The 26,172-nt window shown below is 36.1% G+C and overlaps 2 protein-coding genes across 3 annotated transcripts in view; one reads left to right on the top strand and one right to left on the bottom strand.

Moving 5' to 3' along the window:
• Positions 1-26,172, top strand: part of CENPP (centromere protein P) — a 149,703-nt gene that overhangs the window by 35,417 nt on the left and 88,114 nt on the right. The window lies entirely within an intron of this gene.
• Positions 909-12,198, bottom strand: OMD (osteomodulin). Its single transcript, XM_056335734.1, has 3 exons — positions 11,428-12,198; positions 7,379-8,334; positions 909-6,499 (listed from the first exon to the last, which is right to left on the bottom strand). Exons 2-3 carry the CDS (start codon positions 8,310-8,312, stop codon positions 6,180-6,182), a joined length of 1,254 nt encoding a protein of 417 aa, XP_056191709.1. The 5' UTR covers positions 8,313-8,334; positions 11,428-12,198; the 3' UTR covers positions 909-6,179.

The following is a 26,172-nucleotide window of genomic DNA, read 5'->3' as shown; positions in this document are numbered from 1 at the left end:
AATGACCAAAAATTATCAGAGATAAAATAGTTATGCGTAAACACCTCCGGTATTTTTATGAAGAGTTGCAACTGCTTCCAAGGCTCAGTGAATTAGATTAAGTTTAGGTCATCATTAGGGCCACCAGCTGCAAAACAGACACAGCTGAAAAATGACCTAGTGATTGTATGAACATCCTTCCATATGTTGCTGATTTATAATGAGAATTTTTTAAAGCTGAAGGCATTACCTTTATTCCTTGCATTTCTAGAAAAGAAACAGACTCTTTTTATCAAGTATTGTGTTATAAATTAATAAAGCACATTTTAAAGTTCATGCACAATAGTAAATGGAAATCAAACTACAGTTAACAAATATAAATGGTAACTAGAGTAACAGTACTGTCTGCTCTTTACCCAGACCTCTCTGTTAAACATACGTTCTCTTGAACTTTGCTTACATATCATCAGTTATATCCTGAATCAAAAGCTAACCTACTTCTATCTACTAAAATTTCTCAGAATTCCTTCCTGAATTGATAGTACTTCTTTATAACAGTACAGTAATTTGTTGAGAGCCATTACTGTGTCTACAAGGACACTGGGGTCAGGGCTTAAAGACTCATTGACCTTTTATGTATTTTACTTCTTTGTTCCTGTCATCTGTTCCCGATGTTATTCATAGCATCTACTTTACTCTTTGTGTTTGTGGGTAATCTTCATTTTTATGCAATTTCCTTGTGTTCTGCTTTGTAAGAAGGGAAGTATGATGAATTTATGCAATGAACTGTGAGATTAAGGTATTTATTCTCCTTTTAAATTAATTAGGTTGTTAGAAATGTAAATTTGAAGACAGATGATAGATGTGTATGATTGTGGAGCTCCATAACTTCCAGTAGTGTATGCACAATTTGGTTCATAGCTGAAAAGTTCATTCTCTTGCAGTAGTATTGGAGAATGATTGCAAAATCTCTTTAAATGATAGTTTTCTGTTAAAAAAAAATTAGTATGTTCTCCTTTCATGTTTTCAGGTAGGAAATTCCTGTTTATTGCTTGAAATGATCAAGTTGAGAAACAAATAAGGAAATTGGTTCATATTGTAACAAGGGAATGTGACTATGTTAAAAGAAGTCAGAAAACTTGAAACATAAACCATCTGTTTTCTATAAAGGCATTTTGTTCCTAATCCATGTAACTTTTATTATCAGAATAGTGAAGGAAGTATCTCAAAAAGTAAGTCTTGTCATCAACCAAAAATGGAAATATATTCCCACTGTTTTGAGGCCAAAGGAAGAAAGGTAGACAGTTGGATTAAACTACTGTTATTTCTCTTTATTTTGATTTTCACAATAACCTCTTGTGGTATACATTTTGTGAAGGAAAACATCTTGTCTTTTTTGTTGCAGTTTTGAGAGCTTTAATTTTGTGGATTGAAGTTTAGTCATAACTGAATGTTTTCCAGAAATCTGTGAAGCTTTTTCCCTATAGGTTTACGTGGGTATCAAAATGTTCTGGAGTGCACTAATACAACAACCTCGCTAATTATTGTGCATTGTGGATAATGCTGATAATATATAGCTCAGAGTTCAAGAAGGTTCCATCCTCATTTACACAGATAAGACTTGGGAAACATGATTTTTCAGAATAGTTTGTCCAAAGCTGAAAGTAGAACTGAGACTTCATTTTTCTCTGTTGCTGTCTTTCTGGTTATGTTTCTGTTAGTGTTTCAGTTAGGATCAGGAGTGCAGTTTTGGAGCAAGTATCTTCTGATAACCCCACCTTGCTGCACCTTGTTTCACATCACAGTGCTCTTTGAAGGATGTGGGCTATTCTTTTTGGATATAACAAACCAGAAGATGTATGTATTCAGGGGTGCACCTGATGTGCTGCAGCTGCTAATGGATTTTAATTAGTGGCTGGGGCTAGTCTGAAGTAAAGCTCTTCTCAAAAATTGGAGTGGGTCTGGTGGCCTCATCACAGGTATTTTGCCCTAGTGACCCACCTTAGTGCTTCAGCTTAATTGCTAACACAGACAGTGTTGTAAACCAGTTCAGGCTCTGTTTCTGTATCTACTGACTCTGCTGTAAACTAATAAAGCTGTTAGACAATTACTTGGTTTTTCTGTTACTGATAAAATAAGTAGCATTTAAATACATGTTTAGTTCTTAGTTCATGAATCTATTTCCTGCTTAAAAAGACTATATAATAATCTGAAAATAAATACCAGAGCAAACAGGAAGCAAATATGTTTTGATACAAAATCTAGTCAGTTATGTAGTGGTATAATTTGGTTTATACAGAACTCCACACTTAATTGGCTAGGCTGCTTTGTGTACCTGAAATCAGTGTGGGTGTCTGTCTGCTATAGAACACTTGCAACACGTGCTGTTCCTGAATGTAATGAGCTAGAATATGCCTGGGCATATAACCATAGTTGGTAGTGCTTAAAAAAAAAAAAAGAAAAAGTTTAAAGTTCAACTATACCAAGGCAATAAGCATTTACTAGTAGTGAAGAGCAATACCAGTATGTTATCGTAGTCCAGGACAGTGAGAACATAGAACTGATTGCGGAATTCAAATTAGAGGTTGGTGGGCAATATTGTGTGTCCAGCAATGGCCATAAGCGGATGCTTTGGGAAGACTGATAATAGGACGAGCATGTATCCTGCCTCCAAATATTCTTCCGTTCTCCAGCTATTCAGCTCAGCACTTTTGTACCTACTGTGCTTTGTTTACCAACCTGTAATGCATCTCTTCCAAGAAATAAGTTACTTATCCAGTCTTCCCTTGAAACCATATATAAAATTGCTCCTCTATCCGCTCTCAGGCATGCAGTGTAACGGGCTGACTACTTACAAACTTTTGTCTAGTTTGTACCTGGTACATACTAGCTTCATTTGATGGCTCCCTGCTCTTGTACTGGAGCAGTTGATCCGCGAACCCATGCGGTCTATGCAACTCATAATTTTGTGGGTATCTTCTGCATCTCTCCGTAGACATCTTTTTTCTTGACTGGCGACTTCTAACCTACTCAATGTTGCCTATATAGAAGCCATTCCTTACCTTTGGTTACCTGATTACCTTTCTCTGATCCTTTTCTAATTAAACCATATGTAATTATGCCAGCTACTTGAAGGGATCAAAAATCAATAGTGTGTTTAATATCTGGGTGAGCCACAGATTTATAGCGGCATAGCGATGTCTTTTGTGTTTTCTGTTTCTCTCTAGTTTCACTCTAATTTGAGTTTCTTTTTTACTGCTACTGGGTACTAAACCAGTGCTCTCATCGAACTACCTATCACTGCTGCCGAGTCTTGTTCCTAAGCGGTGGTGGTGAGGGCATGCTTCATTAGTTTTTATGTGAAGCTAATATATTCTTTTGCATGGATATCACTTTTTATTTAACAACATTGAATTTCATTGGCTATTTTAGGATCCTGAGGTCCTTTTGCAGTACTCCTTCATTGACACTTAGCCATCTTTGTTGTCACCTCACTTCTCAGCCCGATTTCTCTATCTTCTGCAAGTATATTAAACTGAATAAAGTGCAGCACAGGCCCTTTGCAAAACTCCCACCAGTGGGCTCCATCCATAGCAAGAACTGACCATTTATTTTTATGCTGTTTCTTAAATTTTATTTGATTTTGTCCATGCTGTCACCTCTTAATCTGTGGCAACTTAATTTCCTTAAAAACCTTTCAGAAATCTTTGAAGGCTGTTTGGACCAAGATCTCCCTTTTCCACATCCTTCATGATTCCTTCAGAGAATTCAAAAGAGATTTGCAAGGCAAAAACATCTTGGCTTTTACAGAAGCCATGCTCAGTCTTATCAGAGCAAATTGTATTTATCTAGATACCCATAAATTCTGTACTTCATTGTAATTTCTAGTTTTTCTAATACAGGCATAGGGCTAGCAAGTCTTTATTTCCCTGACCACCCTGAAATCTTTTCTAAATAATAGCATTATATTTACCACAGATGAGATACAATAATATTAATTGAATGAAAAGTGAGTTATAATAGTTTTGCTTGTAATACAGTTCTCATGCTCCATCTGAATGGGTTTAATCAGACTGCTCTAAAGTTTTCAATAATTATATTTGACTTATGTTTAAACTTTAAGAAATGTATATAACTAGTTGCTACAAAGTATCTTTAATTCTACTTTAAAACTAAAGCTAAGCTTCACTTCCTAAAAGTTTTTGAAAAGCAGAAAATTTGTGATAGAAGATGTAATACTTGTAATATGCTTGAATAGTGTTCTTTTTTTAAAGCTAAGCAAAAAAGCCTGTATTAATTTAGATTTGCATTTTGTGCACTATTCTGAAATAGTAGAAAAGTTATAAAGATTCCCTAAGGTTAATATGGTACATGCTTATATTAATAAAACTATAAAGTCTGTACATAAATTTATGTGTATGTACTGTACACGAGTTTTTGATAACAATATTTAAATGAAGTAATGAATACATACATATATTCCTCCTTCATGAAGCCAGAGGTACTTGAGGTTGATAAATGTTCATAAATTTTTTTTCGGAAAAAGAGGAAGATAATTTCTGCAGTGCAGTACATTTGTAAGGTGACCGTAAAATACTTTGTCATAAATATTGTATCTGTTCAGAATGTAGATATAAAAAAGGGGAAGGAGAGAAATAATAGATTTCTTCAGTTAGTTGGCTGAAGACCCACAATTATTTTTTTTTTTAAGATCCACAAATTTTATGATCAGTTGTTGCTAAAGACTATGTATATTCTTAAGTGTTATATTCATGGGCTTATGAGGAATTTCTTTCAATTAAAAAGTGTCATTAAATAATTTCATTTTGTTAATATTTTAGTTTTTGCATCAGAAATCAAAATGTCTTAGGATGGGCTTAAAAAACCAACTGAAATTGTAAGAGAAGAAACCAGACCTGCCAAACTTTTTAGGAATTCTAACACTCTTTGCTTGCATAATTTTATATAGCCTTTTTAGTTTTTCTGCACTTAAAGTATAATGTAAAATTAGTAGTATGATGTATGGTTATATTTCTTGAATACCTTTGATTTTCTTGTTGAAAATGGTGATTCTTCCATTCTTCTTCACAGCTAACAAAGATTTATCAGGAAAAAAGTGCTGAAAAATAAAGAATTTAAATAAAACAAAAGCAGTAAAGTGCCCTATAGTGCTATCTTACCCTGTAGTTACTTGGATATCTTTCTAGGCATAAGACATATCTAAAAAAAAATAATTGCATGGCTCAGTATATAGTACTTTTCTCTAGATTGCTTAAAGCAATTTTTGTTCTACACTGAAGCAGCATATAGCTAATTGGTATTGACTATGCAGAGGGATAGTCTAATGATTTAAAAAAAACTGGAATGTTCCTATTTGTTTTACTTGATGAACAATTCTCTTAAAAAGATTGTATTACATTTTTATGTGCCTTCTAAAATAATGTGGGCTAAAGCCATAGGTAAAATGTAAATAATAATAGTTCAGTTGTATTAATGCACTTCCTTTTCCCTAGGTCCTAAGACCTTTGATGAAAGGTTGATTATTGCCTGTATTACTAATAAGCTAAAATCTCCTTTGAAAGAATTATGATACTTGAGGTATAAGCTGAGAAGTAAATATGATAATACACTGCAAAGATAATATGAGGAAGATTTGAAATTTCAAGTTTGTGATTTTCCTGTCCAATTAGAAATTGGAAAAAGAAACATCTGTAATTCTGAAAGATGTGGAGGAACCTTGTGGAAGTATTTTTGTGATCGTACCCTCTCATCCTTTTCTCTAGTGTGTCTGTTTTCTCCTGCTGTCAGTAACAGGATGTATAGCTTGACGGTTTTTTGGCCTTATCCACTTGTTCCTACTGAGGCTGACGTTGATTTGTATTTTAGCTATTTTGCAAGTTGGGTCACTTAAGAACATAGAAACTTTTTCAGGTCAATTTTCTTCACTTAGTTTTCTCCCCCAAGGATAATTCATCGTCAACCCAGATTATATATATCAGACTGCTGTCTAGTGCTGAGGGTGAGTCCTCTTTGTTCCTAAGTATTGTTTTCTACTACATCAATAATAAGACATTTACCTACACTAAAATCCTTTATAGATATATCTTAAATATCCCAAACTATCCAACAGTTCTAAAATGGATGTGAATATCCTACAACTAAGGAGAAGTTTTTATATATGCTCATTAACAATGAGTATGTCACTGAAAGTAAGGATGAAAGTAGTTGTCTTCTGCTTCATGATCTTCTTCGGTTTCATGATCATGTGTTTCATGATCGTCTTCTGCTTCACGGTATTCTTCAGGTGTTAAAAATCGTCGAAACACTCGTATTCTTAGCTGAGTTGACTTGCTGACATTAACGTTTTGTTCACCATAATAGATGGTTCGGATGTGAGGGAAGCAAAAGAATGCATATGTGCTTATTGGGCTCGTAAGCTTATTTTGGTCCACCCGTATATAGGTTAATTGGTTGGTGTTCATTGGATCAATAGATGGACACATCAAAGTAACATTTATGGCTGTAAGAGAGAGAAAAATAGTAATTAAAATACAGAAAACAGTTATATGTGAGACCTGTTGCAAAAGTGAAACTTATGTTTTGAAATTTAAAAAGCAAAATATTGATATAATCCTTCCCTGTGTTTCTAATTGGTTTTGTATATGACAACAATAACAATTCTGGGGTTTGAAAAGTGTGATGTTGTGGGGTAAAGTAAAAAAATAAATGATTACTACTAGAATTTGTAATTACTCTTTTATGTGGGTGGAATGTTTTCATAATTCCTTTTTTTTTAATCAATTTACTAATCAGAATCAATTTTCTAAAAGGTTTTAGCTTGTTATATGATAAACTTTTCTTATTAACTTTTACAAAAAATTGCAAAATAGGTGTAAGATACAAAACCAAAGTGCTTTCTAATTTCACTGATTTGGTCTTAACTACTAACCAAGGATGTGTTTACACTGCATCTTGAACAAGATGGGATGATATTCTTCCTGCACTGTAAGCTGATCAAAAGCTACAGAGCTGCATTTGCTTCTGAGAAGTACAGTGTGTATGAACTCCGGGTCAGAGTGTTAACATTAAATGGTTAGTTCAGAACACTAATAGCTCCAGCTCACCTCTCTGTGGAGGACATCAGAGTACCTCTTTAACAACATGCAGATGTGGATGACTGCTGGATTCTATGCTTGGTTTATACATGACCTGACTAAGGTGGCAGGTCCTCAAAACTAAGACACAACAAAATAGATGTTTCTGAGAGTTTTTTGGTGTAGGCTGAAAGTTCTTAATTCTGGATGGTACGGAAAAATGTACTAAACTCGCCCCCCTCCCACAACCAATGCCAAAGTACACTAAAGTTTTTGGTTTTAAAGAATTGCAACCATCAACATACTTTCAATGTCATTGCCTTCAATATACAAATGCTGCAAACTTCTTGGAATATAAAATAATTGTTTCAATTTGTTATGTCCAAGATTAAGTTCTAGAAGGTTGGGTAGATTAAAGGTGTTGCGTGCAATGTTCTGTAGGTTATTGTGGGACATTCTTAGAGCAATGATTTTTGGAAGTCTATTGAAATAGTTTTCTGGAATAGCAGAAATTGAGTTATTTTCAAGAGAGAGATACATAAGTGACAATGGGAGATCAGGAGGCATAGTCTGTAACTTGTTGTTGCATAAGTTGAGCTGCATTAAGTTTTTCGTGTTTGAAAAGGGTTTTCCTTTGAGTACTGAGTCGTCAAGAAAGTTACTGCAAAGATCAAGCATAGTTATGTTAGGTAATCCTTCCAATGAATTTCCAGATAACAGAGAAATCTTATTGAAACCAAGGAGGAGCCTCTCTAGAGAACTGGGGAGTGGGAATGGAAATTCTTCTAATTCATTATGTTGTAAATGAAGTTGCACTAAGTTTTCAAGTTTGGCAAAAACACCATGGTCAATCATATGAGATTTGATTTTGTTGTGGCTGAGGTTAATTTCTCTTAAGAAGGTAACATTAGTGAATGGTCCTGCAGGCACAGCTTCAATATCATTGTTTTGCAGATAAAGTTGTTGGACGTGGCTAGGGATATTTGGTATCGTCTTAAGTTTACGATGGTCACAGTACATTGATAATGGAAAAGCTGGTGGACAAAAGCATTCTCTGGCACACTCAACTGGAAAAGGAAAGCGAGGAACTCCATCTTGTGTATCTGGATTAAAATAATATGGGTGTCGATGATCTGGTGTCTCCTCATATTCATCCTCAAAATCATAATCTTCATATTGACAAAAGACCATAGCAGTCCAGAGGAGGTGAATGATTGATAGCTGGCTCAGAATTCCCATATTTAAATTTGTATTTTGTATCCTGTTGATGAGAAGTAAAAATAAGTTTATTAGATAGTCATAAAGTAAAGAACATATAAGTTTCGGTTTTAAGAAGCAATTTAAAATGAAGCAAGTAGAATAATGCACTTTTTTTATTGGCAACAGTCAGTGACATTTTTAGCAAAAAACAAGTTTTAACCTGTATCTTCCAAGAAAACAACCATAAACAAATACACTGCCCTGGAAATAAACAGGAGTTTTCTTGTCTGACTTCAGACAAGGAACAGCTTTCTACCTGTGCTGTGCCTGTTACCAAAGGATACCATAACAGTTGAGTGTATAAAAAAAGTCCCAGTCTTCATTCCTTTCTCACTTAATTACAGAGACGTTGTAGAAGAACTTTTTATGTAAAGTGATATACTCTGGGGTTTGTATTGGACACCTGAGGTGTTGCATTTGTCCCATTGTGATGGGTTAAGCATCAGCCTTACAAGTCAGTTTTAGATGGGTGCTGGTGGAATTCCTGAGCAATGTTTCTTCCTCAGACCTTTGGAAACACATAGGTAGCCTTATTAAACTGTCAAGATGAAAACTTTTTTTGCAAGTGTATTAGTTATTCTCACTATGAACTTGCACTGCACAAATGGTGTGTGGCCAATGTTACAGAATCAAAGAAGTGTTGTTTGGAAGGGACTTCTGGTGTTAATATAGTCCCACCTGGTGCTTCAAGTGTTTCCATCTCCAACAGTAAATTAGATCAGCCTAGACTTTGTCTGGGTGAGCCTTGAAAATCTTCAAGGGTGTAATTCCAGCATCTCTCCAAATAACTCAAGTGAGTGTTATACTACACTCCTTGTGAAGAAATTTGCTAGTCTTACTAAACACTCAAGCTTGTGTCTATTGTTCTTGTTATACAAAAATAATTTTGTTTAAAAATATATATATCCTCAATTGAGGAAATTGCAGGATTGTTTCTATAAAAAGAACAGTGAAATAGATTACTTTGAAATGCTGTATTTTATGTAAAATAGAAATTTGCATGGCAGTGGTGATTGTTCTGTGGCATTTTGTTTTTCTGTTTTCTGCAAAACATGGCTGACTTAGCACAATGCATTAATGATGATAAAAATTTAATTTTTCTATTCCTTTTATTTAAATCAAATGTAATTCAACTGTTCTATACTGTACATAATGTAAAATCTTGATTGATAAAATTTTTCTTTATAGTCTTCCTGAGCCTCTGTAACCATATGGTCTGTATAGGCATGAACTAATTGACCTGCAAGGTACTCTTCTGAGGTGAGATACTGATGTTGTGAAAGACAAATAATTTTGCATGTCAAATTTCTGATGCTCAAAGCCAGACTAACATTTTAGAGCACTTTATGCAGTCAAAAGAACCCTGTTACTTGGCAGAACTAGAGTTGTGAATCGTGTCAAGCTGTTCAATAATAGATGAGTCAAAATGTAACATTCCAGGTCAAAGCACATAAATCAGGGAAAATTTGAAGAGATTTGGCTCAGTGTAGTATGGGAGCCCTGAGGCAGAGGAAAGCAGATATTCTCAGGGTTTTTTTATAATGACATTAATGTTGCTTAATCAAGGGACTCTTTCCTTTGTTTTCTTGATTTTAATACTTGTTTACCAAACACAACTAATCAGTAACAATGGAGAGGAGACTTAGAAATGCTAATTTCCTGTGCTTCCTGGTGGTGATTGATGCCGAATGCATGATGTATTCAACAAATGAATGAGAGAGAATTCTAAGAAAAAAAAGTAGTAACAAAATAATGGAATGTAATACATCCTCGTAGTCTTCCTGTGGTGTTCTACCGAGCCTGTGTGTGATGATGTCTGGGTTGAAATCATTTGTGGTATTGTCTAACTTGCATTTTTAACTTTGTACCATTTGTATTTGAATTCTCCTTTAATCATGTTTCATAACTCATTAAATCTTAAAAACAGGTTTGAATGGAGTCAGTTGTTTGGAACCCCGGTAGGCAGGTCCTCAGCAAAGCCAGGGTGTGTCTATCTCTACAGCATCATCAGATGTCTGAGCTATCTAAGGAAATAGCAGAAAGACTACACAGAGAGCAGCCTTGTGCTACAGGCATTGCATAAATGCACTATACTGAGAAGCTCTGCAGACACATGCTGAGTTGAGAAGCAATACTGTGCTTCAGGAGGCATTAACTGGTTTCCAGATTTCAGGCCCTGTATATTGGGAAAATACCTTATTACCATATTTCTAACTTCTAGTCAGACCTGGTGGTGCCTACCTATATAAAAATCTGTCTCTAAATCCTGGGACTTGATTCTAGTTTTTGTGAACAGATCCTTACACAATCTCCCCCACACCTATTTCATGTTCTTGATTTCCTTTTGATTCCTGTTACTTCTCAGTTTCAGTCTGGAACTTCAGCTTCACCTTCTGATTCTATTCTCTCAGCACTTCTACTAGCTGTCATAAAATTTCCCATTAATAACTTCGGTTCTCAGTGCCACAATAATCCTTAGAAACCAGGAGGAACAACTCTGGAAGTCCTGCTTAGTGTGAGGAAAGAGCTTACTTAGGCCTTCATGCAGTCGATCCACTTGCCATATAGACAACGTGAAAAGAACTATCATCACTTCAGATGGAATGTTAAGTAATAGGTACCAAAGTCTCTCGCTGGTTTTGTGGAGAGAGAGGAGCTGGTATTTGTGGGGTGGGGGGCAAGGGGCGGGGGTTACACCTTGGCTGTAGTTGAGTGCATTTTTGGTAGAATAATAAGTGTCCTGCTAGGCTTGCAGACCATGGCTCACCGTATGAGATACTAGCACTTCTTCATGAAATATTTCTAAGAACTTAACTAGCTTTAAAACAAAGTACCATGTCAGGTGAAACTTGATAATGGGAGACTCAAGTCAGATGCATTCAATATGATAAACTGCGTACTTACAAAACTGAAAGAAAACAGAAAATCTTAGAAGCATGATTCTCTAACATCTGCAATAAACTCAACACTTAGTAACTGTACTTGTAAGCAGTTTACTAGCTGAAAGCTGAGAACTATATAACATGCATGAATCTCTTAACTGCAAAAATAATACAATTGGTTCATTTTATTCTTGCTTACCAAGAAAACTTACTCTTTGGAAGTCTGTGAAGCTCAAGTTGTAGAGGGCAGCAAGTTATTGTGCTGGTGAAATCATCTGAGGAATAGCTTAACACAGCTGGAGGAACAAAAGATCTCTAAGCCATATTTTGTGGTGAGGAGCCTTGTGGGAAGGCAAAGCAAAATAACAGCCTTAGCCTCTCTTCTGATTTGCCAGTTAAAAAAAAAAATAAAAAATTGTGCCACATCATCAGTTACTGTAGATGCTGTATCATAAGTCTGTGAAGCAATTTCTTTATTTCTTAGAATCCCTTCAAAATTATTTGTAAGATTCTTTCAGTGTTAGCAGTTTCCATTAAAAAAAATATTGAGAGTAAGACTTCAAAAAATATTGCGGAGGTCATTAGTTCATAGCGCGGTTTCAACTTCAGTGATTCATTTACGCAAAGGATTTGTCCTCTGGAGGATTAAACTTAAGAAACACTAAAAAATTAACCTTATCAAGATTGAGAGAAGGCATGTGCTATAGATAAGTTCTTATGAACATTTTCAATTTTATACTTTTTTCCCTCCACGATCCGTATTTCCTGTTGCCTTCCTGCAAAGCCGTTGCGCTATACAGTACTGTCAGTATGGTGTTGTACGTCTGTGTTGATTTAAAGTTCAGGATGTTTTTGATAAGTTGTGTAGAAAGAGCATAAATCTTCCTATGAAAAAGACAAGTATGACATGAGAAATAAACTATTTTACTTGAAGAAAAATATTTTTCATAGCTTTGAAGAGAGAGGGGAAAAAGGTATGGTTATCTGCTGTTGCTGCTATATGGTATTTAAATAACTGTGCAAAAAATGGGGGGAAAAGACAAATTTTTTCGTTGAAGTGAGACACTGTTCTGGGTTGATTGCAGGATTTATCAAAAGCATTTAATGATTGGGTTTGGTTTGGTAAAATAATTGTTATTTCAAGGTCTATTCACAAGGAAGAATCTGGTTCTTTAAAAAGTGTGAGTGCCTTAGAGATATTATATTTGATAAAACAATGCCATATTAAGTTTTACTTTTTTTTGTCTTTAAGCTTCCTGAAGCTGATGGTTTTCTTGACCTTTTCAAGTTTCCTCTGTACCATTGAGGTCAAGAACATTATTTAAGAAGATAAATTGTGCATGATTCTAACATTTGGGATATGAAGAAAAGCACTAGAAGACAGGACCAAAATAATATTGTAGGAGCTGGCAGTACTGGAACTAAAATAGAGCTGTCATGTTTTTATGTAAAGAATACAGAGTACAAGGGAGAGGTTGAAAGAGTAAAATTAAAATGACATAGTCATTGATTAATGGTACTGTAAATAGGTGAATAACTACATTGTACCACTAAACCCAAATAACACTGAACAAGAAAAGTAATTGATTTTTTAAAAAATTAGAATACATTCATAATAATAAATGAAAAAGACCCACCAAGTTTGTTATGCCAGTTAGTAAAATGTTATTTGCTGCTACAGATTTGGGAGGTTTTTTACACACAAGATAAAGGAACACAGTGGAGAATTTTGGAAGCTTCATTATATTAACAGTTCTAATAAAACGTGCAAAAATTGAAACTTATTTTCTTTAAAGATAAAAATGAGACCAAATTAGAATGTTAATGTCATACCTGATATTTTTCTATCATTTTCTACTACTAATTGTGTCCCAAATCCTCCTAAGCTATCAGGAGACTTAAAGTCTCATGATGCATTTAAAAATCCGTGGTGGCAGAGCAAAAGCGTCTGTCCTCTTGAAAAATTGTAGCAAAGCTTTTGATTTAAAGCATATTTAACTGCAGAAGAAGATGCTGATCTAGCCATGGGATATATTAAGACCCAGTTCCTTTTTTATTGCATGAGCTATCTTGGATACAAACAAGTCTATAGTTTGTGATCTTGGTCAAGTTGTGTGGTTTGATCTTCTCTTAGTTATCATTTGAGGTGTGGTAGGAATTCCCTCACAAGGAGGATAATGAGAGGATGAAATTTAACATCATTCATGTGTGACTTAGTGTTTCAAATGTGACAAACATTAAGTTTTCAATGTGTTTTGGTTCTCAGTTTTAAAAAATGTTTTGTAAGGACTTTTACTCTTGAATTCGTGATTATTTTTTTTTTGATAATTTTATTTATGGAGTTGTGATGCAAAGTGAGATGTATGTCAAGTTAAAAGTCCGAGTTGGCTTGAAGCTGATATATTTTCTTAAGCCAAACTTGGATGGATCCTCTTTGTAAACTAAAATGTTTGAAATGTTACCATCTTCATTAACTACATTCCACATATGAGACATGTTAGCTTTTTCAGCTTTGGTTCTGAACTGAAGGCTTAAGAAAGGAGACTGTTCTGGTATTTTAGGTTTGTTTAGCTAGTTGAGTACAGTCAACTGGAAAAGTTTGAAATTTCTAAGTTTTAGCTGAAATATTCATAGACTAAATAGAGAACATAGCCACTGGCATTGTCTGAGGGGAATGGGACTGGCCCTGATACAAGGAATAAATTATACTGCTTGGCCTTTTCCTTATATTCACTGTTCTACTGTAAAAGATTCTTGGATTTCTCTGTGGTTGTGTCGTGTCATCCGTCGTGTCCTCCTTCCCCACCCCCCCACCCCCACCCCCCCCCCCCCAACTTATAGTGGTCCATATGAAGCCCAGAGAAAGAGGGGCAAAAAGTGCATGTTGTTCATAGAGGATTAAAGGAAACCAAATGAAGTTCAGCTATGTAAGTTAGAATTGAGAACTATCCTGGAAGCATGATCTCGCTAGAGTTAGAAAGTTACTCAGCAGAGGTCTGCCCCTGCTATCACCCCCTGCTATCGGTCTGAAGAAAAGCCTGAAGCTCAACAATTTAAAATCCTCAGTTAACAACTTTGAAGGAGCTCTGTTTTAGATTAGAATTGGTGATGTTAGTTTGTTATTCTGAGTGATTGCACAGTAGAAAAGAGAATGTGTGATCAAATATAATGAGGAAGTTTGAATGTTGTAATTTGTTTCCCCATAAAGCCTGTGGGTTTCTGAAGTAAGAAACAGCCTTAGGCGTGTATCATCTAGGCTGGGCTGCACTTCAAGGTCAGACTGTAGGCACAGAAACTCTTTGCGTCCTAGTTTCTAGGTCTTAACCGGCAGCCCACGAACACTGTCAGCAGACCACCTGCAGCCTCTGTAAGCCTGGTATCTGATCGGCAAAGGCGCTTCTTATTTGTGCTTGCCATCAATAAAAGTCACCGATTATCAAGACCGTGACAGTTGCTGAATTTAGTTATCCTGTGCCAGAACTGATCTGAAAATTCTGTTACTAAAGTGTAGAACTCTCAGTAAATCAAGATACTGAATTGCATGATCTTGCAGGGTCTCCAGCCTCGCCAGAGCCCGGAGCCCTCAGTTAATAATAGCTCTTACAGACTTCATGTTACTCTGCTCTTCAGTGGAAAGTAATTCTAGGAGCATGTCCCTGTGCAAATATGCATTTTTAAAGGTTGTGGAAAAGGGGCCATCAAATGATATCGCCAGTCCTGCAGAGCTGAGACAAGACCCAATCTGTTTAGAAAAAGGAAAGGAAGACAGAACTTTGCCATGTGTGAGGCTCATTGTTGCCTCTGACCTGAACTTTGTTGTGTGGTCTCCACTTATTTCCTGTTTAGTAGGTGGTATTACAAGATCAAAACTCTGGCAACCCTCATCTTATGCAGCTGGTTTTATATCTGTTGTTTAGTTTTGCTAGGAGCTACTAAGAAGAAAGTGTTGAGCAACTGTTAACAGTTGAATTTACAAGAAGTATTATTGAAAAATAATTCCTAAGGTTTGCTAGACGGTAGATTTTGCATATATTGATTGAACGATACTCTGAACTAACGCCCTTCATTGACTCTTCTAATCAAAGGCAGATTGTGGTTGCTGATTGATTTTTATCATGTTATAGCTTGAGCATGCATGCTACAACCATGAATATAAAGACAATATTAAAGATGTTTTTGTGTAGGTCTTATGGTTGTATTTCTTGCTTTTCAGGTGACCATGCAGTCCTAAAAGAATAAAAAAACCAAAAATTGTCCTATAGTTTTACTATAAAACAGTGTAAGTTAGTAGGTATCCTAAGTCCTGTGATGGGTTCATTGGGTGATTATTTTTGTTTTGAAATACAAGCATGTCTTTTCCTCTCATCAGTGCTGTGGGATATGGAGAGTTTTCTTCTGTATCTTCTCCACTTCCTCCAGTTAGGTGGATTTGCTGATTATGAGTTGAATAACCACCCCTCTCTTTTTGCTCTCCCTTCTTCCTAAGCTTTCCTTTACTTGCTGAAATCGTGGATTATTTTTTTTCTTGCATTCTACTCTTTATGTATTTCTGTATTCTTAAATGGTATACTTTTTGTGTTTTGCTTTTTCCCAAAAAACCCACACCTTTGAAACATATTACTAGTTAACAAATGCAACTACATTTGGATCTCAAAGACTGATCCTTGTATAGAACAAATGACTGAGAAAGAGCTTGTTGACATTGTAACATGGGATTTAATATAATCCCATAAGCAATTGTTGAGTAACTTCTACTAATAAACAGTAATACACTGAATTTTTAGAGATGAATTCATTAGAAGCACCTATGCATCTAGAAGCAATACATTAGGAAGCCGTGATCTCATTAGATGATTGGTTAAACATGTACAGTGAACAATTTGTATTGCAATTTGTTTTGCTTCAAAGGTTAAGTATCAAGGCTCCTGGCGTGTTCAGGTTTGTAATACTGAAGCTTTTTGAATGGAAGGATGGGTGTGAGGTTTTTTGCTAGGACAATATCAACATACAGTAATGGATAGTTGACTTTGAAAGACTAATAGAAAAGGAAGGTTGTAAATTTTTGCTGAATGTTTTGTTGCGTTAGAAACTTTAGAAGATTGTCATACTATATTGGGAAGGGTTACTTTGATAGATGTTTTTTACTTTCTCCAGCAGACAGAGGCATTTAAATAGTCCTCATGGTGTAATGTTTGTACTGCCAGAGTAACACATAATCATTAACGATTGGTACTGGAATAATAAAACAAGTTAAAAAATCATGTAAGCAATAATACCTGTAGCAAATGGTGCCTGGTTACTCTAAAATACCCTGGACTGTTGTACGAAATTATAAACCTTTTCTGGGGAGAGTCACTGTTGCCAGCTAACACTTGTATTTTTAGTAGTTGAATAGTTTGTTTAACAAATATACTTCACTTTATATTTTGTAATTTTTTACAGCCTTTGGCTGTTCCAAAGTAGATGACTCTGGGCTGTGTTCTCCCATATGGAGTTCTGGGGCATTGCCTGCTTAATTGGAGATCGTGTGCCGGTGATTACACCAATATAAAATGGGAGTGTCAGCCTGTTGGTGCAACCACTGCTTACTGGTGCAGGCATATTCATTTTCTTGAGGCAGTGTTAGCAATGGACCTCAAACTTTAACATAGCCTTTATTTTGTCTGATTTGTGTTCTATATAAAATCATATAGATGATCATAGTATATGACAGGTGTCTTGCACTCATTAATAAAAAAATGTAATAAACATTGTAAAAAACCCTAAAAGAACATACAGTGTTTTGTAATGGAGGAAAGTGAGAAAGCTAATGTAGCTGAACGCAGAGTGCAGAGATCCTTGGGTAGTACCAATCCAAGTTGGTTAGTACAAATGTAGTACACTGTACTTGTCCTTATTGCTTATGTAATTGTTTTTTCAGTATGATTTATTTGAGATAGCATAAAATGACACTCTGATTATAATTACCATTTTTTCTGTGGCTTAGGTATGACCCTCATGTCTTTAAAAAAGATATAAAAAAATCAGCAAAATCTGAGGTCTGGCATCTTAATGTGAAGTTGGCTAGAAACTTGCTCACTGGGAGAGCATTCTTAGCATCCACTTTAACTAACTTCATTCCTTGAGTCTATTCCAAAGAAGGCACTTCTACTCATTATTTCAAACAGAACAGCTAACTTCAATGCACTAAGCTGATAGATGCCTGAAAGAGATAGTGTGAATGCTACCCTATCTTAATAATTTATATTAATACCTTATTCATTGGCTTATTTCATTCGTTCATAGCTATAGACTTCATGCATTTTTGTTAAAAGCACTAGAAAATGTGCCTGTAATTTCAGATTGTTCCCATGTTTGTATCCAACTTGCAAATCATATTTGTATAGGCAAAAAAAAAAGTTTTTTTTTCTTTAGGCACTTCCAGGCAAGGATAAGGAGTAGTTATCAAGTTATCTGCCAAAGATTCCTGAATGGTCATGCATAGGAAAATGTTCTGCATTAGCAGAAATTTTCCCCTTGTACGTGATGGCCAGTGCTTCCCGTTTACTCTTTTGAGCGTGTTTGAGAATGAAGGTCCTTACTTGTTTTTAAACTGACTGTAGGATGTGTTTCTTTTTGTGGTAGAGGTATTTGAAAGTTTCCAGAGCAATAGATGTTTACAGCTGTTCTGCCTTGTAGTGCAGAGGATTTTGCCATGCAGGTTTTTCTTAGCTCTCTCCAATAGTCTGGAAAGTGGAGATCATCCCTAAACTGGTTCACGGTTTTTAATAGCCCTCTCCTAAAGAATAAATCCTCATATTTAGCACAAGACCTTGTAATGCTGGTATCACAGCCAGCATTACGTTTATGGCCTGCAGTCAGAATCTGTGACTTGGAAACTTTCATAGAAACACCAAATGTTATTACATGTCATTCATCTCTACCCTCACATATTCTCTTGTAAGGAAAGATAGAAACTCTGTATCCTTTATTTCCTTCAGTTACTCTCCTTTTTTACCTACAATTTGCTTGGATTTTCTTTAAATAATATTAATGCTGTTTTGGGAGAGATACTTGTCCATGCACCTATATTCTGCCTGACATATATAATAAATGTGTCATTTGATTTATGGCAAACAATCAAATTGGAGCGTTTCTTTACTGTTTGAATAATATGTGAGTCACAGCTGCTTCTTGGCAGAACCGAGACAGGGTCTCAGTTATTTTATCCAATTATTCTGTGGCAGGAATCTTCTGTTTCTTCTACTGTCAGCCTTTCTGAGATTCTTGAAAGGCCTTCAGGCTGCTTCTGATGAGGACATGAACACTGTTCATACTTAAAACAGCATTCGTGTAGGTGGCCATTTCATTAGGGAGGGTGAGTTGATCTAGTCATTAGTTACAGATCTTCCATAGTAATCTAGCAAGCGTTCTTGTTGCCTTACGTCATGCTTCTGAAACCTGACTATTGCCTTGTCCTGTCACTTTTTGAGAGCAGGGGTAATGCCTGCAACTATTTGTAGCCGAAATACAAACATCCATTATGCTTTCTCTTTAAAAAATAAATTAAAAAAAATAATCCAACTGGGTCACAGTTAGGGGATGGCATGAAAGCAGTGCTTTGAGTGATTAGACTGAACTCTATCAAAACTGAGCCAATAGTTCCAGCTGCCTTTAAAAATGTTGATACTCTACATGACAGCAAGACAGCTGTCCAAAACTCCCTTCACATCTTTGTCAAACACTGTGCTTTTTGCTGAAACTTCTAATTAAGTCTGTATGTTATGAAAGCAGTTGCAGAGAAATGACTGGTGTAATTGTTTAGAATTGCTAAAGGGTGAACTAGATACTAGTTTTACCCGCAGTGGAATTTTTGAGTGGAAAGGTGCTCTTCAGAAGACAGAGAAATTGCTTTATGAAGCAATTGCACATCTAACAGTTGTGGTTTTCATGCTCACGTTTTCTCCTTGGGTTCCTGTGCATTCTGATTTTGGGAGGAGCTGTTAGAGTGGGAAGCATGTGTTATCCTTTCTGTTCTTAGTGCAAAGCACAAGCAGTAGCAGTATATATCTATAATACACAGGTATAATACACAGGCAAAGCATCCCTGAAACAGGAGTAATGAAATACTGCCTTACGTATGTGTGCCCCAAAGGAATGTGCTCAAGGAAGATATCTCGGAGTTTTAGTTAGTATGGTAAGAAACCTTTTATTTTTCTTTAATGTTCACTGTGTTTATGGCTTTATCATAAATGATGACACAAGCTTTTTATAAAAGAGTAACTACTCTTTGTCTTCCATGTATTAGATGGAAGCAATAAGAAGAATGTTGAAGATTGGGTTTAGATCAAACTTGGTTGCTACTTTTCTGAAATAAAAGATTGTGGGTTTGACTTTGAGAAGTTTGATCTAAATGCATTAGCTTTGAACAGCAATATTAATTGTTTTAGGAAGACCTTTTGACAAGAATTTATTTTTTTTTCCAGTAAGAGACAAAATTCCAAGGGGCTATAGTACCAAGGCATAATTTCCTACAGATTTCACCTTGATTGTGGTCTCAAGGAGAAGAGATAGTGGCCTGTTGATGTCATACTAGCTTACTGTTTTGTGTTCTGAAAAGTTTATTGCTATATTGTTTAGGTAAATGCTAATTGTTAACTCTGATCCTGACATGATAAATAAGGAATCTCTTGCCATGTTGCTTAAGAAAGTACTTTATGGGGTCTGGCTATGATAATGGTATTTGGAAGTTTGAAGTGTGTTTTCTTCTGCATAGCATCACAACTGTCTTTATCTTCATGTCATATGTGCCAAATTTACAGACGCCTATACAGGAACATGGTTTGTCAGGTAGAACATAAAGCCATTAACTTAGTACCCAGCTTAGGCAGATGTCTGCATGGAATATAGCTTCTAAAAGTACTCTGATTCTTTCATCTCAAAATTTGTCATATTACATAAAGGTTCTGTTGGTTGTTATAGGACAGTATTATGTGGTTAGTGAATATGGGGGCAAAGTATTACACTGTTGTACTGACATTTACTTAATACTTCCTTTCTGAAATTTATTTGACTTTCTGTGTTAGTTTATAAGTGGAGTTAAATAAAGTTCTTTTGCTCTGTGACATCTAGTATTTGAGGAAATAGAAAATATTGGAAATAATAATTTAGAAGGATAACATCTAAATGATAATTGTATTAATTGGCTTGAAATATAAATGAGAAATATGCATTCCAAAAAAGCAAAGTAAGCTTTCATGAAATTATTAATGCTATTAAATGCTAACTTTTTCTTGAGCAAGTAATAATTATGCTGAATCACAGTATTGCTGCTGGAGAAATGAGTAGGCGGCAGCTTTTACTATTCTTGCAGAGTATTTATTATATCACTTCCTGAATCTGAGCATCTTCTTGTCAGGTTGATGCATAAGTGGCGGCTTCACTTTTTTCTTGCTAAAAAATTAGGACCTATTACTGACTCATGAGTCACTTATTCAGTCTGTTCCTTGGTTCATCCTGTGGAACAGAAAGAAGATAGCAGGAGATAGAGCTGACAGAATAGTGTGGTGTCTGGATGTTCTTCTTCGTGGCCTAGATAGGATATGAGTGTTAGTAAAATACTGTCTTTTAGATTGTCAGGCCAGTTTTCTCCACAGATGAGAAACAAAGGAGTTAAGGTGTTCTGTGAAGAGTGTTTCTGGAAGGAAAATATTTTCATTGGCCTTTATATCAAAGTATCGAAATAATACAGCCTGAACAATTAAGAGGCAAGTGCATGCCTGTGTCGGTGACTTGGTCCCTGTCTGTCCTTCAGGAAATTGTACATCGTTTGGCAATGAGTCACCTAGAGATTTTTTCCATGCTTAGCAGAGAATGTAACTCCTTAGCAGTTAATGCAAATGTAATTGTGAAGACGGCATATTAATTTCAATGATTTTGTATAGGCGATGGGGTAGTACATGCATAATGAATCTGATGTATGAAACATACTGCACAATGCATATCTAATGCATAGATGTTCTATATATATGCAGCTAGTCTAATGCATCAATGCTTGTTAAATTTACTGCTTATGCACAAGGAGTTTGTGACAAGACTGAGCTGTGTGTGGAAATGTGTGGCATTCTCGTCAAAACTGTATCCACAGTGCTGCTGTTCCGGAAACCTCATAGTCCTCAAATTTCTACTGGCCAAAAATTCGAGACAGAAAAAGTGTTCATGCATAGGAAAGCCTGTCTGTATGGTGTTCCCACTGCAGTCATAGCTGCATAATGGTTAAATCCAGAATTGTATTGTTCAGTTGAGTGGAACTGTTCATACTTCATATGAAAGCTGCAACAAGTCTGTTGGCAGCGTGTTCTGTTGAACTAATCTTTTATTGGCTAACACAGGCTTTGAGAAACATCCCAACTTGTTTCGAAATATTGATTAGTTTTGGAAATATCTTAAATATTGTGAAAGACTTTCTGTTTATTTTATACTTAACACTGTCTTCCATCTCAGGTGATTCATTGAGTATGCAGGGCAAATCTTACATTTATCTTAGCAGATAATTTTAGACTGTGGTATGTGATACGTGGCATTTGGAATTAGTCAGATTTTCATGTACTCTGGGGCTTTTGCATCTGTTTCCTATTAGCAGCTTTGTTCTCAAGCCTCTAGTCTCCCCAGAAAGGAGGAGGAAGAAAAAACACCCCAAAAGAAGAAGAAAAAACAAACCCAAGAAACAATCTTAAATTCTAAACATGGAGAAGGAGGAAGACTAATAGGCTTCAGAACATGATTTCATTATTTTTAGTTTACTGTTGCTTTTATTGTCATGCTGGTGATAAATACTGATCAAAATAAAATGGAGATAATTAATGTTTCTTTCGACTGTTATGGTGTACCTTAGTTTTTCTGGATAAATAGTGCAATATTTGAAGTGGGAATCTACTTTTAAGACTGAAATAGTGGGTGATGATGATTCTTAGTTTTTCCAATTGAATAGTAGTAAATATAAAAATGTTAGCTAGAAACTTAAGTTCTGAAAGATTTAACTCTGTAGATTTAACTTAAACTTGAAAAGAAATGTTGTAAGGTTAGTAAATGGCCAGCTGTGGTTGGGCGAATATGGTATGTGGTTTAATGTTGGTAGTTGATGTCTTAGCAGACGTTACTTCTTTGGACATAGGTAAATGTTTTTTGAAATTACATTAGATGATGTCAAATTATCAGAACAGTGAAGTTGTGTTAGATTTCCTATGCATAATCTGTTTTACGTGGCTGAAATATTTTACCTCTTTAGCAAACCAATATGAACAGTTTAAAATTTGTATATCTTAATTTGTATACTTTTTTCCTACTGTCCTGGTTCTTTGGGCATTTCCCTCATTTTTGGGAAATGGTAGTGCAGGAATTCTGGATGGGATACTTGCTAATGTGAAACTTTCTGGAAGTTCCCAGTTTTAGAAGTTCCTTGATTCCTTAGGGAAAGGAAGCTTTTGTCTTTGTCGCTTACTTCATTCAGTATCTTTTGACCCTCATTGCCAATTATAACCAAATTTGACACAGGATAGAGGGGAAATATATATGTCCTTATTACCAACTTGTGACAAATGGCAGCTGGGCAGAGGAAAGTGCTTCAAAGACGTGCTTCAACTGAGGAAAAGACAGTTACAAATTCTTTTTAGAGTAAGCAGCCAGATGGCAAGATGAAACAGAGATGTTGACTAACCCCTTGGCATACTTGTAGCTCTGTCACTTGGCAGTGTCACTTGGAAGACAGCTGTAGGAGAATATGCTGAGGTGCTGGTGTGAGGCGGAGACAAACTGGATGATCCTGAGGGTTGCAAGATTCAAGTTCATAGGAATCTAGGCTTCTGTATCTTCCTTGTTTGTGGACTAACTTAGTGACGGCAAGACTAGGAATTAAGAGATCATCCTTTTCCTTCTAAAGCAGCCCAGGATGCTGTTTGCCTCCTTCCCACAAGGGCACATTCCTGGCTCACATTCAGCTTGTCCACCAGGACCCCCAGGTCCTTTCCTGCAAAGCTGCTTTCTAGGTCATCCAGCATTTGCCAATGCATGGGGTTACTCCTTGCTGGGTATGAGACTTTGGACTTCCCTTTGTTAACTGTTTGAATTCCTGTTGGCCCATTTCTCCAGCCTCTCAAGGTCCCTTGATGGCAGCATATCAGTCACTCCTTCCACTGTTGTGTCATCAGCAAACTTGCTGAGGGTCGTCTGCCCTATTGTCTGGATCATTAATGATGTTGAGCAGGAGTGGAGCCAATATTGACCTCTGGGGTATGCAGCTAGTTACTGGCCTCCAACTAGAATTCACTAAATCGCCACACTCTTCTTCCTGCCGTTCAGCCAGTTTTCAATCCACCTCACTGTCTGCTCATCCAGCCCATACTTCATACCTGTGCTCTTTCTCTTTCCATCTGTCTTTTTCTCTTTCCTGATACTTCTGAGCATAGTGGACACTTTTAGCCAGTTTGCAAGATACACTGAATTCAGGCAGGTTTTATGTAAATTGGTAGCTGGGTGGAGGGGGAAGACACTATTAATATTAGAAAGATGAAGAAAAATCAACACTTTTCACCTTCTTTAACTTGTTCAGCAGCAACAGAAAGCACCTAATGATCTGTGAGTTTCATGCACTAGTCTGTGGACAACCAAGTAGGTGATTCTGAACCCATACTTCTAATCTATAAATATATTACTGTGGAGGAAATAGAGAAGATACTGGATTGGGACTAATATCATTAAGGCTATGAAGTGGAATGGGATTTTGTGATGGGAGATTGAGGGTTACATGGCATAGGTATCTTTACATAAACTATTCTTCATTAGATGTCTTGCTTGCAGAATGAACATATCTCAAACTGAAGTGGCTCAAATGCTTCAAAATTCTGATTTTGTTTGGCTTTTCAATACAGATATGAAAGAAATCCCATTTTATTCGATGTATGTTTTGATTTATATGGTATGCATTTGCTGGTTGTGCAAGTTAAAATCATGATTTGATAGTATCTTATAGTCTTTAAACTTTCTGTATTTTATTGTTTGTTATTTGTCTACTAATGTATTATTCTGCATGATTCTTCATTCTGATGTGTTTTGAAGTATTGTATTGAGTAGGTTGATATTGGGGAAAGAAGCAAGGAGAAGACTTGGAGAGATGAGGTTGTTTCATTCTTTGGCAGGTTAATGGTGTAGAGCAGGACACAGAACTCAGTCTTCAGAAGTATTCAGATAGTACTTTAGTACTAAAACAGGCTATTCTGCCTGATCAGTATTTGTGAAGTTTCCTGGGCGATTACTGTACAGCAAGTCTTTGTTAGGTATTCTTTAGAATTATTTTCCTTCTATTGGTAACAATAGGCTGCCATCCTCTGGTGAAATTTGTTAAGTGTTTTGTTAGGGACCTGACTTTTTCAGAAGAGAGAAGCCTATTAGTTTGGAATGCTTAGACAGAATAAATATTATTTTTTTAATCAGAGGAACATAGTCGTACAAGGAATAACTACTAAGACTCTTAGGATTTACAGCAAACCTCTTTCTCCCTCTTTTTCTGTAACAACTGTGGAGAATGTAATGGTGGAGTTGATGTCTTCAGAGTTTTTCTCCCTGTCTGCTGAACCTGAACTGCCTTGGTCTGTGGAAAGACCGTTGAACACCATTTTGTTATCATCAGTTAGCTATTTTTCCGTTAATGTCATTGCTGCCCATATTCAGAGATCATTGCTGAAACTGTGTAAGGCACATTTTATATTGTAATGTCTGTATGTCACCGTGACATCCACTTGGGCTTATGTCAAAGTATGCCAAAGATACAAGGTGTGTAAATTATTATAATTAACCACAAATGCTAGCTGAAGAATGATATCTGAAAATAGTGGAGGGTCGTTGAACATATTTCTTTCTCGTAAGTGACAGACATCCTATGAATTTATGTAATGTGATGTAGGAAATGACTGCTGTTTTTCTCTGTAACTCTTACAGGAGACAGAATGAACCGTTTGATACTTACCTGCTTTAATGCAAAATTGCCAATGTAGTTTGTTGCAGATAAAGTTTTTTAAACTTCAAAGCTAGCTGAATTTGCCTTGAAAATTATGAAAAGCTAAGCCGTTGGTGAAATTCTTTAGAGATTAAGTGTGAGAGTGGAGGTAGTATCTTCAAAATAGTGCTGCAGTTTCTTCTATGAAAGTTGTATGTATCCATGGATGACTATAGATAGTGTCTGAATCCATGGCCAAGTGGAAAGAGTAAGAAGGCAAGAGTTTTTTAAGGCTCTGGAAGGATAAGATTAAGACTATATAGTCTTCTGCCTCTTGGAACTTTGATACATTTTTACAAAGCTTTCCCATTATATTCATTTAAAGAGTAGACCTAAAATTTGGTGGAACATGGGAGTACCTTTAAAGAATTCTTAGGTTTAGAAAGTACTAGTTGTCTTTCTAGGGACTAAGACTACTCTGCTAAAACCATGCCCCAAGGAAAGTTTCAGATGAGGTCCAACGCTGAGGGACACTTTCTGGAGTCTGTGTTGGGATCATTAATTAGCCTTAGCCAAAACTCCTTCCCTTTCGAGACCAAAACGTCCAGTGGCCATTTTTCTTACGTGTGCCTGGCAGTTAGTCATAGCAACACTGACAGTTTGAATAAAAGCAAGAGGGGATTTTGTTTTTTTCATGTGGCAATGTAGTCACCTGTTGGCATTTATTATGTTTGGAAATCTTGCGTAAAATGCAGTTACGGTTTACATTATATTTAAGAATATAGGTAATTGCTTCCAAGAACTCCTTGCTGCCACGTAGGTTTATTAGCAATGGGTTGATTGAACTGGCCTGCTTCGGGGTAGAGAGGGGTAGGCTAACAAAAGGAAGCAGGAGTTGTTCAGACCTTAGTCCATCTTCTTAAATGTCTTAGTCTTGGCAGATGCAGCATTCCTGTTGTCCATTGCTTAAGCTTCAATTGGATGAGGA

This window comes from Falco biarmicus, chromosome 4 (genome assembly GCF_023638135.1).
Source record: "Falco biarmicus isolate bFalBia1 chromosome 4, bFalBia1.pri, whole genome shotgun sequence".
NCBI lineage: Eukaryota > Metazoa > Chordata > Aves > Falconiformes > Falconidae > Falco > Falco biarmicus.
This window is presented reverse-complemented; position numbering and strand designations above follow the sequence as displayed.

What these genes read in the sequence shown, in the direction of transcription:
- OMD (XM_056335734.1), bottom strand. Translation starts at nt 8,312, where the DNA reads ATGGGAATTCTGAGCCAGCTATCAATCATTCACCTCCTCTGGACTGCT. An exon ending in TGAAGGCAATGACATTGAAA is followed by an intron (nt 6,500 to 7,378) that starts GTATGTTGATGG and finishes TCTCTCTTACAG; the next exon opens with CCATAAATGTTACTTTGATG.